Below are 13,674 nucleotides of genomic sequence, written 5' to 3'. Positions count from 1 at the left end.
GGGGGGGGGGGGGGGGGGGGGATCGATATGGTCGTCATGTCGACAGCTGGACGACGACGAGGACGACGACAACAATAACAACGCAGTTACAATTATTTTATTGATTTTACTTATTTTATTTTATTCTATATAAAAATAGTTTGAATATCCACACATAAAGTTGATTGACAGACACTTGACACAAAGTTATTTTTATAACTTGACCATTCTCTTAATTAATTAATAACTAAGTAGGAATAATGGGCTCTGATCCAACACCGCCTGCTAGTCTGTAAACTGCCAATGCCACTTCAGCAGCGAGTTTCTCCACATCCGTGGGGCTATCACATTCTGCATAGATTCTTACAACATCTTCCGTACCAGATGCCCTGCCAATTAAATAATTAATTGCTAAGGGAATTGTACTACATTTGAAATGAAACAATCAAGTAAATTAAACTTAATTAATAGATTATTTACCGAACAAATGCGCGTCCTTTACGATAACGAGCCACCAATTCATTGATCTTATCCTGTAGTTCTGGAGGGGAGATACATTTTCTTGCTGCATCACTAGTTTGAATAACATTTCTATCCTGTACTTTAACTTTGAGTTGTCGATTGGGTAAATCAGCATAGCTCTTCTCCCACGTAGTGACATCCCAGCCTCTGGCGTAGAGAATTGCCTCTACCAGAAGCATATCACTGAGTGCGTCGCCAACAGTCTGGTTGACTATGTCAATGAGATTTTTAAGTTTTAATGCTGCTGTTTGACATTTCTCTGCAAGGCTCCTGCTGACAAGTAGTTTTGTTTTTTATAAATTGTCCTAAAATATCATTTTTAAAAAGAATTATTTGAATATTTACCTATTTGTTTGTGAGGCTATTGTTATCATCTCAAGGATATTTTGCTTCACTACTACGGTGCCATGTCCATTGGCTTCAAAATATACTCCTATATCAAATTCCAGAGCTTTACGATGCAAGTGTTTAACTCCAGTGTCGGTACAAACAACTGGAACTTTCTACAATGAAGCCAGAAAATGAAAAAAAAATGCTTTGCTTGGTAAAAAATATTCAAATAATAATAATAATATAGGTACCAGTAGTTGAGAAATATAATTGGTTGAAGCTCCATTAGCATATGCTGTTTGCACCAACCCAAGCCGAATATTCAAGCCACTCTCCTCAACAAGCTCTTTGAGATAACCAGCAGTCAATGTGGCTATTCTGTCGCCATCGAGCAAGTGGAATTTTTCACACTCATCTATGTAATAATAAACCACTCTGTCAGCATCTCCATCGATACTCACGCACCTCGTAAATGGTTTCACTGGGCTATTGAGGGGTGGACGTTGTTGTACTTTAACGTAATCAGCTCCACACTGCAAACGAACCAATAAACCAACAAACAAGGAAAATCTAAAGAATTTATTAATTATTTTAAATAATTTTTTTATCAACTTTGATCGCTCCTCTTTACTTTGTAATTCAATGCTCCATTTCCATCATTAAAAACCCTAATTGTCAAGTTGCCATCCAAAATTTTTTGAAACTCCTTGGCAGCAATTCCTCCAACTCCATTGGCAGCATCCAAATAAATTTCTCCCAAATAAATATCTTTATTCTTGGACTCTTTGACCCTTAAAAATGCATCTCCAAGTTTCGAAAAATAGCCTTCAACACTGCTCTCCCCATAAGCTCCATTAGTATTACTGCAGACAATCAAATAATGTAATTGAGGAGTCGTAATGATGCCAAAGTCCTGGATAGATCCATCGGCTGCATTGATTCCATCAATGGCAGATCTCGACAGAGCCCAACCGCTTTCTCTGCTGTCTCTACCTATAATTACACTCGCCGGTGTATCTTCATTGATATTCTGCTCGTTGACAATTTTCTTGAGGGTGCTGACTAATTCAGAGTCTGGAACATTGGCGAGATGAGTGGCAATGTCCTCCCAGGAGGATTCCAACATCTCGCCAGCGGGATCAACGAGTTTGACACCATTATCAGGTTCTTCATTGTGGCTTGCAGTAATCATTAGACCAATTGCTGCATTTTTCAATTTGGATCGCAATACTGTGAGAATTCCCATACGGTATAAAACATGATCGAGGGCATCCGAACTGAAACAAAATTCAAATGCGGAGAAAAAAAAAAGATTTTTCTTCATCTCTTGAAAAACAAGACAATTATTATGATTGATGTTTCTACTGACAGGTAGTTCTCTAACCAACAAATCCCCTTTAAATCATCAATTTTGATTTTTAATCAATTGTTTTCTTACTTTGTTCTGAAACCAGCAGTCCCATATTGTATTTTGCCTGAATGATTGTTAGGATGTTGCGACCTTGAAATACTGTCAATTCGATTGTAATCCATATTTATATGGTATTATAATAAAATAAAGAGCACACAAGCAGCCACGTATTATATGATAAGAGAGGGGGAGGGGGAGAGAGAGAGAGATAATTTCACACCGAGTTACAGTAGAGATAAAATAAATTTTTCATCTATACTTATGAGAGGAGGGAATTGAATTCTTTTGAAGAATTTTAGTCAGAGTGAAAGTACGCTCTTTCCAGTAAATATGGGTTATTATTATTATTTTTAAAATGAGACGACGTGAGGGAAACGAATAGAGGCATATCGTGGATCAAGATTTATTAGTTTTACTATACATTATTATTGTTTAATGGGTATTTTTTTGTTTCATTGTGAATTCCTCAAGATATTGGAGAATTCTCACAGTCTCTTCGGAGATAGCAGTTGATCGTTTATTTCTATTGACCAATACTGTACTCGTTGCCGATGAATTGTTTGCCAGATTTCTGAATAACATCTGGAAATTATGGAAACAATTAGTAGTATTTTTTTTTATTATTAAATCAACAATTGATTAAAAATGTCAGATTGATATGAGTAATTACAGAGTTTATCACTCGTATAACTGAAAGCTTTTAAAACAATGTATTGTTTCTCATCTCTCTTATCATCATTTACCATTACTAATTGCACAAGATAAACAGCAAATGTCAGGAAAGATATTGCGAGTAATGCGCCTTCCACTGAGGGAAACCCGACATGATCGTCATCCCAGCCAGACCCTCTTTTCACCCTGGTGGGAGCGGTGGGACCTATCAAGGCAGCAAGCCTTGATTCTAGACAAAAAAAAAAAGCTTCATTTACTCTCTGTAACAGCAGAATGAAAAATCACAGTAAAATTAAGCTATTAATTGGATACCTATCTCTTTCAACAATGCGTATTTAAATTTCCTCAAAAAATCAAACTTTCCTTTGATACTCGTCTGTTTGTTTTGCAAAAGCATCCGATGGACTTGTTTGAATAAATCCACGGGTAAATAATCAAGTGAAGATTTTCCTCCGTCATTTATCGTTGATTCTGGCAAATCCGATGGTTTCTCACTCGAAATAGTTGGATTTTCTGTTGTAGTTTCTTCATCATGTTCTTCAGTTACTACTCCATCATCATCATCTTTACTGTTATCATCTCCAGTCACTTTATTCAAATTTGTCGCAGAGTCATTTACTTTTTTATAACTAATTACTTGAGAAACAACAATCGTCGTCAGGTCATCTTTCAATGTTGTAGTTGGAAATTTGAAAAAAGGATTATCTGTTGTTCCTTTTGCATTCCCCACATTATAAAAATCAGAAGTGTGAAAAGCATACTTATTATCACTGTTCGAGTGTCGCTCAGCAATTTTGTTCCTTTCGTATTTATTGAAGGATACTCTATAAACTTTGGATTCATCTGAAAATTCCGGTATATCTATCCACTCACTCATTGATGATTTTCCCCCAAAAATAAGGAACCACATCCATGTTATTACTAAGATGTTTCCAATAGACATCTTCGAGTAAATTATAATAAGAGGAAATTAATGCGAGATTGGATTTGTAGCTTGTTTTTTTTTCTTCACAGATCAATTATTGCTCATTACTATTATTATTATTATCATCATCATCTCATAATGACTTTGGAAATTAGTATTGGATGATTGAGATAAACTCATTCAGGAACAAATGAGTTGAATTCTATTTACCACCTGTTTATTGCAGAAACACTTGCAACTGTACAAATACGTTTTTTAATAATTGCGGTAAAAGTTTTCTTCATAGTTATTTTGGTATGCGTATCATTCTTCTTTATAATATAGCAACTCGCTGTTGTAAACGATTTCGACGACTGACCGAATTACTCTGTGACACAGAATGACGCATTTGAAGAAGAGCAATTATTTCCAGTAGCTGCAAGTGTCACATCAGGGAAGAAGGTGGGAAAAATTTCAGAAACAAAATCGTCAAAGGTAACGAATTAATTTCGACTGCTCAAATATTTTAGTAATTCATTTTGAAAACGAATAGCTCAATACTTTTTTTAAATTTAGATTAGAAAATTTTTGTTTGACTTTTTGTATTGGAATGGCTTATTATTCGGCCAATTACATGCTTATCGCAAAGTGAATAAACATTCAATGTAAGCAATAATATTTTGAGTTTTCCAGTATTTATTATTTACGCACAATTATTTATAATTAGCGAGTGTTGATGTCTAAGGTAGGAGCAGAAGAGTCTCGGCAATGAATAATATTTTCTAATTATCAGAACATGAGCACTTTGACATATCATACAAAAGAAGAAATGCTTGAGGGCTTTTCGGGAACAAGAATTCACTGTTTTCTATTCTATAGCCCTTCTCCACATTCTCTTTTCTTCTCTAAACTAATATGCTTCGTTTTCCATTACAAACATAATGCAAGTTTTATGATAAAAAAATTAATCTAAGAGACATGGCGAAATTTTCTCATGATGATAAATCAATTATCTTTATAAAAAAAATTTCTTCAATTCTGAGATTATATCATAGAAACCAAATGAAATAACACATTCAAATAGTTGATACCTGGATGAAATACTGTATTTTTAAAATTCATTTCAAAATTAATATTTTGATGGATTAAACAGTATTTATTTATTGCATATTTTATAATAATAATAATAATAATAATAAAGAATATTTCACAACGTACTTGTACATTTCCCATATAAAAAACACAGCGTATAAAATAGTAGTATCAGATCCCACAACCAGTCGCAATTAAAATTGATAAAAATTAATAAATCAATAAATGGAATCATAGCCGAGATAAAAACAATATTAATTGTCATGAAAAGAAACGAATCTCTGTTATTTGGTACAATTTAAAATTTTGCAGAATATCAATTCGTTTGATTATCATTATACTGTTATCAGAGAATGAAATTAAAAAAATACAACTCAATCAATCAATAATAGCATAATGATTTTAGTTGTCCAATTTGCTGGGTGAATGTTTGAGCTCAAATTTTTATGCCCTATTCGAATATTGTCAGGTTACTTTATCCATGAATTAATTACTAAAATGCTCAATCTAAAATGGAATGTTATTCATAAATCTATAATTACTTCTCCTAGTAATTAGCAATTTTCATTTTGTCCATTAGCAATGTATTTCTCAATCTCCATTCATAATTTTTATACAAAAATTGCAATAAATACCGAAAAATCGCGGTGAATAATTTACAATGCGCACGAGCGAACAACAATGAATCTTATGAAATTTAAATTCTATCTCTCAACATGTGATTAAATACATTGTAAATTATATATTAGTTAAGTGGTGGCCTTAGTTTTAGATTAATATCTGCAATTTTTTTTCTATAAGAAGCTTTTTTACAAATTCGAAAAAATCCCTTGACACAAGGAGCTGTCTGACAAAATTGGTACTTTTATAAATGTCATCAGTTTATCAAATAAAAAAAATTCCATGCACCAACCCAATTGATTTCTTAGATGGAATGTACAGTTAGATTTGGAACATTTAAAAGTTTTTAATCCTGTAAGAAGACGAAGAAGAAGAAGAAGAAGAAGAAGAAGAAGCAAGAGCGATGATTCAAGTTGATTAAAATCTCTACAGGCCTTTCAGGAATATATATTTTTTTTTTACTTCAGCTGCTCCTCAAATTCCATTATTGGTTCTCATCAGTGATATGGTAATACAACTGTAGAAAACACGATTTGAATTTTTGAACTTAAACTTAAAATTTGATACATCGTTGGTAAAATATTTGTCAATAGGTGCATAAGGGGGAAATATTTCTTTCTTATTGCTGGAAATGATTAATTCAGGCACGAATGAATCGACGTAGAGTGGCTCGAGCTGAGCGAGCCCAACCTTTGTGGAATGGATGTGAGAATGTTGAAGATTCGATGTTGATTTTAGGCAGGTAGTCGTGTCATGTCTGTTGAACCTCCTCATGTGCCATCCAACGGGCATCATCACTCTCGTGAGTCAAGTAACGACAGCCAACTTGTGCTTCTAGTTGACGAAGATCACACCATGTTTGATAATCCTGGCAAGTGACATTTATAGGAAATACTGGTCTTTGATGATTTATGAGTAATCTTAGTAGACAATATTTTATTGTTATTAACATTTTTACCTGTAACCAAACGTGTGCTAGACTTTTATCAACGGTGAATCTCTTCCTCTGCTTGACTTGCAATAAATTATTAATCAAGTCAATGGCTAGAAAAAAATCCAACACACCCATTTCATTGCAAAAGGAAAAAGAAAAGAATAAACCCATTAGTAAATGATGATGATTAGAAAAAAGCATATTTACCGTCAGAAGATATTTCTTTCCATGGGTGCGGTGGATACATAAATCCAGCGTTCTGAATTTGCTCATTAATATCCTCATCTTCATTAAACGGAAAAGTTCCACTCAGGGAAACATAAACAATAACGCCAACGCTCCACATGTCCAATGATCGGTTGTATCCTTTATTTCTTAATACTTCTGGTGCAAGATAGGCTGGAGTACCCACGACACTTCTTCTGAAGCTCTTCTCACCGATGATTCTGGCAAATCCAAAGTCACACAATTTCACTTGCGTAAAATCATTGTTGCTACTGAGGAGAACATTTTCAGGCTTGAGATCACAATGAACGATATTTTTACTGTGCAGATGTTTTAGTGCAACTAGAATCTGAGTTATGAGGAATTTTGTAATGCGTTCGCTGAGTCTTCCACGCTCAGAGTTTAGAATCATCTCCAGCATGTCACCTTTGAGCTTCTCCATTACGACAAATATTCTTTCTGGAGTTTCGAACATTCTCTCAAGGTTGACAACTCCGCTGTGGGATAAATTTTGTAGGATTGCTACTTCGTTTTTAAGTTGTGCCTCTTGTTTTGTGGGAAATCGAAGCTTGTCAATTACTTTTATCGCAACTGCTCGACCAGTTTTACGATGAGTCCCTCCGTAGACAATTCCAAATTGTCCAGAGCCGAGTACTTCATCGGGAAAGATTTGATATATTTGGGACATATCGGTTACTGAGTCTTCAGCTTCACTCGATTGATTTTCGTCTGGAATTATTATATAATATTTTTATTCTAAGAATAAATCATTTTCAAGATCAATTAATCAAATATCAATTAAATGGAATTATTAATCTTAATCGTTTTATTTTATTTTATTTCATTTTATTTATTAATGGGTTGTACACTACCACTAGTACTCACTGCTATTAGAATTATTGGTAACAGGCATCAAAGCATGACGAATACTGGTCTCCCAGGATCTAGCCAAATGCGCTCCAATACCACTTTCAGGCGGTGGTAATTGTGCATTAGAATCCGTTTTGAGTGGATCTTCTCCCACATAATAATCAACATTTGCAGTCCGAAGTTCGAAGCAGTGATTAGAATCAGGGGTTATTTGTGGCCTAACCGTATCTATACCCAATATCTCAGCTAAAGGTATTTCTTTGTAGTATTTTGATCCAGTATCACTTTGAAATAGCATTATTGCTTTGGAATCCAGCCTCCAATAGTGTCGGCGTTTCATCCGATCGCGGTTTGTGAAGTGAACCATCCATCCTTCTTTCAATACTTTCGAGCCACGGCGCTTAGTGTGTTTTATACTTTGGACGATTCGCATTAGAGGAATATTGTTGCTGGGGCTTGAACTACAACTGAAAATGAAAAAAAATTCTTTTCATTCTAGTTTATTACTTGGTTTTTTTTGTCCCCTCCCCAGAGAAAAGGCAACTTTTTATCGACAATATTCTGTATCCTTATAAACGAGTGATTTTGAGAGAATTTTCTCAATTTAAAAAAGGCCAAACTCACCTAGACGGTTGAGACTTCCTACAATCATCCGGAGATCCATCATCATGACTGGGTAGCTGATTCTGTCAACGCACATTAAAAAAAAAAAAACCATCATTAGCTCGCACGAATTATCTTTGAATGCAGAACACTTACATTATATTCGCCATTGACCTGATTTTCCCCATCATCCCCGTAAAAAATGTGTGATTTTCTTGGCGGAGACTCAGCATCACTATCTCCATCCCCCTCTTCATTTTTTCCGTCACATCTGCTCTCTGGCTCGCTGCCAACATCACTATCTGTGTATTCGTTACCTGCTCATAAATGTCAAAAATAAAAAAACCATTCTAGTCAACTAGTGAGATGGACGAGATGAGTAAACATGTCAAATGATTCTGCAATAAAAAAAAAATCAGCAAATTCAAAAGAAAGGGTACATTTTTTTTAGATACCTCTTTTTTTTCTTTCTCAGCAGAGGGAGAGCTGTAGATAAAATAAACTAAAAAAATTTCATTATCCACGGTTTATTCTCAGATATTAATGATTAAAAAAAGAACAAAAGTCTGAATGAAATATGCCTAAAATGAATATGATTGAGATTAGTTATTGATAAATATCACATTTTAAAACTTGGAAAAAACTTGACATGTCTGTTAAAGTATTAGATTTCCCTTGAAAGTAATTGTATCTCTCACCTCCAATATCTTTGGGATTCTCCCCGGTGCAATCCTTGGGTATTTTCTCAATACACTTCTTATGGGCATTGTATTGGCAATCCTTGCATTGCAACCCCTGTTTAAACAGTCCACGTAACAACTTTTTACAATAACCACAAACAGTCGGTCTCGTATACGAATGTAAAACAAACGTATGGGGAATTTTAATTCTCATAGCCATTTCTCGCTCAACCCAAACGGGTCTTCCACCGAGAGAAGGTGAACGTGACTGTTTTGGGGTTATTATCGATGGTATTGATAAATTCGTGTTATTACAACTTGTTGTGGACGATGTGCCAGCACTCTGATTATCATCACTGGCACTCGTCAAACTGCTGGTTGACCCCTGACTGGGGGATCTTGGAACGTTGAGTAATGTTGAGCTACGTCTGCGTCGGTTTGTGTCCTGCATGCAGTTGTTGGGGACTTTTATAACGCAACGTTTGTGGTAATTCATTCCACAGCCCTCGCATTTCAATCCCTGTCTAACCAATCCGAAAAGCATTTCTCCACAGAAATCACAAAAAGTTGGTGCTTTGTAGGAGTGAACAGACAGGGCGTGTGGTCGGACGACAACTTCCTCCGTTGGTATTTGTGCTAAAAATATTATATCGCTCAAATTAAATGGAATGCAATAGAATCGAATTCGAGGAGGAAGAAGAAGAAGAAGAAAAATAATCAAGATAATAAAAGTTTTCCTTTACCACTGAGTACAATCTCCACGAGTGTCTCATCAACTACTTCAATAGCATTTGTAATCAAATGAAGTATATTTGTTGAATTATAATCATGCTTGAATAACAAGAGTCTCTCAAACAGCTGAGTGAGTCCATGATCCGGGCACTTGCTATTGATGAATTCACAGGCGTGTTCCTTAAGTCCTTTTAGTGTTAAAGTACGTGCCTCTGCACTAACAGTATCACGCAACAGTCCAAATTGAAACAAAAATGTAACTTCTGGTCCTTCCATGATTGCGCTGGTGTGACAAGTGACAAGTCACTAAAGAGTAGGGAGAGAAGGAGCAAATAAATCCTATGGAAAATGGAAAATTGAAGAAATATTTTTTCTCCGAATACTTTCAGTCAGTTAAAAGATGAAATTTTTGGACATTATCCGGTAAAATTTTTTGATTTTCATATAAATGCCTAGGGGATATTGATTGTCAATATCTTCAATTATAAATGAAGATTTTGCCCGGCCCTTCCCTACCAAGGAATATTTAACATTTTTCAATTGTGAATAAGTTAAAACTAGGCGATTACTCTTATCATCATTCAAAATGACAAGAAATTTCTCCATATAAATTCAACATAAAAAGGGTCCCATTCCACTGATTCGTGGTTAAATTCAATGAATATACTATATATGAATAAAAACTAGGAAATTTCAAAAGACAATTATTTCTTTTTTGACAGCTGCTTACAAGTGTCTTCACACAAAACTAGCTCTATCCAAACGTGACAATTTACTACATTAATATATTAATCGAATAAATTATCTTCACAAAGGTAGCATAATTGATGAAACTTGAAAAAAAATATATATATAATATATATATATATATATATATATATCAATTGTTTGTCTCTTGGTTCGAAGATAAGTCATGCGCGTCAGAGCTTAAAATTCTCTGTTGTAGGTATGTGACACACATTATTCCATCCTATATAATGACAGTTTACAGTTATGCCATATAGATTGTATAAAGGACTCACCTCGTTTCCTCCAATCTCCACGCTGATTTTTTTTCTCGTATATTTCAGAATCACTCGTTGGCTTATTTAATAATTAAAAATTAATTATTTTATTATTGATCCACCCTCCTCAAATGAAATATGCTTTTCAATTATCCCACGGTCATTTTTCTCATAAAAAAATAATCGTTCACTGAGATAAAATAATGAGTTACAGTAGTGGGATAAACTGAGGTACTTTATTTGTAGACATTTTTCTCTCCAAAAAAGGTGAAAAAGACAACGGGATATTTCGTTGACCTGGGGCTGCCGGATACCACCGTATGGTCCACGTATAGAGATGTTCATCGAAGATCATGGGAGTAGAATCACTGCAAGCACTAACTTGAGGAAAGCCCAACGTGAGCGGATGCCTTTCACACAATGTGAGAGCGAGATCCGCCTGCAGCTTTTTTTTTTTTATTCTTGGAGTCCCCGTCGGTTTTTTATTTTGTATAACCTGTGCCTCAAGGCCATTTCCAAGTGGAAAGATGGGTTCAAAAATTTCATACGAGATGGAAGCAGAGGACAATTCACAGTATCATAAGGTATAATGATAATCAATTGAAAGAAAATAATAAAAAATTGCGATTATTCAAAATAGTAACAGTGTTTTTAGGACGAGCAAACAACGAACAAACGATTCCTTTACTTACGAGGAACAAATAAAACAATGTCTTTTCATATGTAAATTTCCCCCAACGAAAATTTACCCGGAAAAAATTTCCTGGGAAGCAGCACTTTGTCTGAACCGTGTTTTTTTCTCAATTGTAGCAGTATCTGTCCGTTGACATTCAAATAAGCGAATTTGATATAGTATACAATATATAGGAGTCGCCAGCAGACGCCAGTCACAATTTGCCACCCACCGCAAATGTTTTTTGCAGTTTAATATCGAAATTAAGGAATTGGGGTGTCATAATTGTGATGGGCATTATACAATAGTTGATCAAAGAATGACAATTCATAAATTAGAGTTTATTGTCGTATACTATCATTATAAATCCCAAACATATGACAATTGCGCAACTCCTCCGCGCACATTCATCATGGCGGCCGGCCACTGGCAGAGAATGGAGGTTTTGGCGTTCGTCCGCGGATTTTCAGTGAGAAAGGGGGTTAAATCGGGGAAATAATTATTAATCGTGCAATAATGAGTTAATTTTGATGGCAGGCAGTGATTTTATAAAGTAATCAGACTTTATTAGTGCATATTATGAAGCCTAGACCTCTAAAAAGTGCAATGCCAAATTTCGCTATTGCGCACAATTGCGCAACTCCTCCGCGCACATTCATCATGGCGGCTGGCCACTGGCAGAGAATGGAGGGTTTGGCGTTTGTCTGCGGATTTTCTGTGAGAAAGGGGATTAAACCCGGGAAATTAGTATTAATAGTGCAATAATCAGTTAATATTCATGGCAGGCAGTGATTTTATCAAGTAATCAGACTTTATGAGTGCATATTATGAAGCCTACACCTCTAAAAAGTGGAATGCCAAATTTCGCTATTGCGCAACTCCTCCGCGCACATTCAACATGGCGGCGGGTCATTGGCAGAGGATGGAGGTTTTGGCGTTCGTCCGCGGATTTTCGGTGAGAAAGGGGATTAAACCGGGGAAATAATTATTAATAATACAATAATCAGCTAACATTCATGGCAAGAAATGATTTTATCAAAAAATCAGACTTTATTATTGCATTATTGCAGAATCGAGACGTATAAAGAGTGCAATGTCAAAAACATCATTACTGCGCAACTTCACTGCGCACATCCATCATGGCGGCTGGCCACTGGCAGGGGCTGCAGGGTTTGGCGTTCGTCCGCGGATTTTCGGTGAGAAAGGGGATTAAACCGGGGAAATAATTATTTTTCATGCAATAATCAGTTGACATTCATGGCGAGAAAGGATTTTATCACAAAAACTCAGACTGTATTATTGCATTATTATAGAATCGAGACGTAGAAAAAGTGCAAATGCCAAAAACATGGCTAGTGCGCAACTTCTCTGCGCACATCCATCATGGCGGCCGGCCTTTGGTACTGCACGAATAGAGAAGGATCAACGTGAAAAGTGGAATTGTTGGAGTTGGATTGGAATATATGCCAAGCTGACGCCGGGTGTTTCAACGACCGGTGAGTCCCCAAAATATCAATTTTTTATTCTTTAATTGTTGATTTCATTGGTGGATAACAATCAGAGGAGGGACGAATAAAATTACAAAACACACAAGTCTCTTCTGATCGTAAAGGAACAATAATAATCTAAAAACGTTCTTCCAGTGAATAAATCTAATGTTTCCGTATTTTCGACGGCTTTGTTATTCACAAATGTCAACTAAATTTGTTAGGCTTTTTTTCATTTCGCATTTTCTCCTCGAGGGAGACCAACGATACTTTCGTGCTATAAAATGCTCATAATTAATTTTCATTTTCACCTGGACCAAGGGTCAGATTTTGGATTTTCTCACAGGGACAGTCGAGTTTCGCTAAAATCTACGTTTTTCCTCACGTGAATGTTGATACTGTATTTACAAATTTGCTCCGGGGAAATTTTGTCCTATAATTAATTAATATAATTAAGAAATAGAGTATTAAAAAACACATGGAATTTCAGTGGAAATTCAATGAAATTTTCCTGACTTGTATTCATTTTCAAGAAAATGAATTTCAAATTTATAGCTTTTCTTAATTTTTACTTTAAATTGTGAATTTTAAATTATGAAATCCCTTGAAATTTTACCGAAAAAATAGTCTAATGAAAATTTTTCACAAATGCACCGAAAGTTTCATTCAAAAATGTTAAAAAGTCTAGAAGAATCCTGGATATTTCACCCTCAATTTTTTGCTACTAAAGTCATCTAGAATAAAAGATTCTCCAGGTCCAACTGGTTATTTAAAATGTAAAAAATTGAGTGAGTGAGAAAAAAAATTGATGACTATTTTATAAGAGGTTTCACATGAATTAACGTAAGTTAATTTGCCAAAAAAACTAATTTCATTTACTCAACTTCTCTCGTGATGCTAATACACGTCGTTTTTTAATTTCATCGGGCAGGTTT

General features: G+C 35.1%; 3 protein-coding genes and 1 long non-coding RNA gene across 7 annotated transcripts; 1 reads left to right on the top strand and 3 right to left on the bottom strand.

Moving 5' to 3' along the window:
- Nucleotides 1-92: 92 nt before the first annotated feature.
- Nucleotides 93-2,507, bottom strand: LOC107039016 (phosphoacetylglucosamine mutase). Of its 2 annotated transcripts, none has more exons than XM_015258441.2 (6): nt 2,270-2,507; nt 1,463-2,108; nt 1,083-1,364; nt 847-1,004; nt 460-774; nt 93-368 (listed from the first exon to the last, which is right to left on the bottom strand). In XM_015258441.2, the coding sequence occupies exons 1-6, from the start codon at nt 2,362-2,364 to the stop codon at nt 227-229; spliced, it is 1,638 nt and encodes a 545-aa protein (XP_015113927.1). In that variant the 5' UTR covers nt 2,365-2,507; the 3' UTR covers nt 93-226. The 2 variants fall into 2 exon arrangements, with proteins under 2 accessions (XP_015113927.1, XP_015113928.1); XM_015258442.2 differs by having other exon boundaries at nt 460-771; nt 2,270-2,505.
- Nucleotides 2,508-2,645: 138 nt separating this feature from the next.
- Nucleotides 2,646-4,175, bottom strand: LOC107039017. Of its 2 annotated transcripts, none has more exons than XM_015258443.1 (3): nt 3,227-4,175; nt 2,986-3,143; nt 2,646-2,824 (listed from the first exon to the last, which is right to left on the bottom strand). In XM_015258443.1, exons 1-3 carry the CDS (start codon nt 3,855-3,857, stop codon nt 2,675-2,677), a joined length of 939 nt encoding a protein of 312 aa, XP_015113929.1. In that variant the 5' UTR covers nt 3,858-4,175; the 3' UTR covers nt 2,646-2,674. The 2 variants fall into 2 exon arrangements, with proteins under 2 accessions (XP_015113929.1, XP_015113930.1); XM_015258444.1 differs by having other exon boundaries at nt 2,733-2,824; nt 2,913-3,143.
- Nucleotides 4,176-4,966: 791 nt separating this feature from the next.
- On the bottom strand, nt 4,967-11,021 carry LOC107039015 (serine/threonine-protein kinase D3). 2 transcript variants are annotated; one of them, XM_015258439.1, is made up of 9 exons: nt 10,598-11,021; nt 9,587-9,914; nt 8,862-9,479; nt 8,320-8,480; nt 8,185-8,246; nt 7,576-8,027; nt 6,673-7,419; nt 6,490-6,575; nt 4,967-6,399 (listed from the first exon to the last, which is right to left on the bottom strand). In XM_015258439.1, the coding sequence occupies exons 2-9, from the start codon at nt 9,849-9,851 to the stop codon at nt 6,283-6,285; spliced, it is 2,508 nt and encodes an 835-aa protein (XP_015113925.1). In that variant the 5' UTR covers nt 9,852-9,914; nt 10,598-11,021; the 3' UTR covers nt 4,967-6,282. The 2 variants fall into 2 exon arrangements, with proteins under 2 accessions (XP_015113925.1, XP_015113926.1); XM_015258440.1 differs by having other exon boundaries at nt 9,587-9,881.
- An 872-nt stretch (nt 11,022-11,893) lies between these two features.
- Nucleotides 11,894-13,217, top strand: LOC107038879. The gene is made up of 3 exons (XR_001460921.1): nt 11,894-12,207; nt 12,323-12,448; nt 12,566-13,217. It is a non-coding gene; the product is annotated as an uncharacterized LOC107038879 (long non-coding RNA).
- Nucleotides 13,218-13,674: the final 457 nt, after the last annotated feature.

Source organism: Diachasma alloeum, unplaced genomic scaffold, assembly GCF_001412515.2.
Source record: "Diachasma alloeum isolate Michigan unplaced genomic scaffold, Dall2.0 Dall_scaffold_00289, whole genome shotgun sequence".
Lineage (NCBI taxonomy): Eukaryota > Metazoa > Arthropoda > Insecta > Hymenoptera > Braconidae > Diachasma > Diachasma alloeum.
This window is presented reverse-complemented; position numbering and strand designations above follow the sequence as displayed.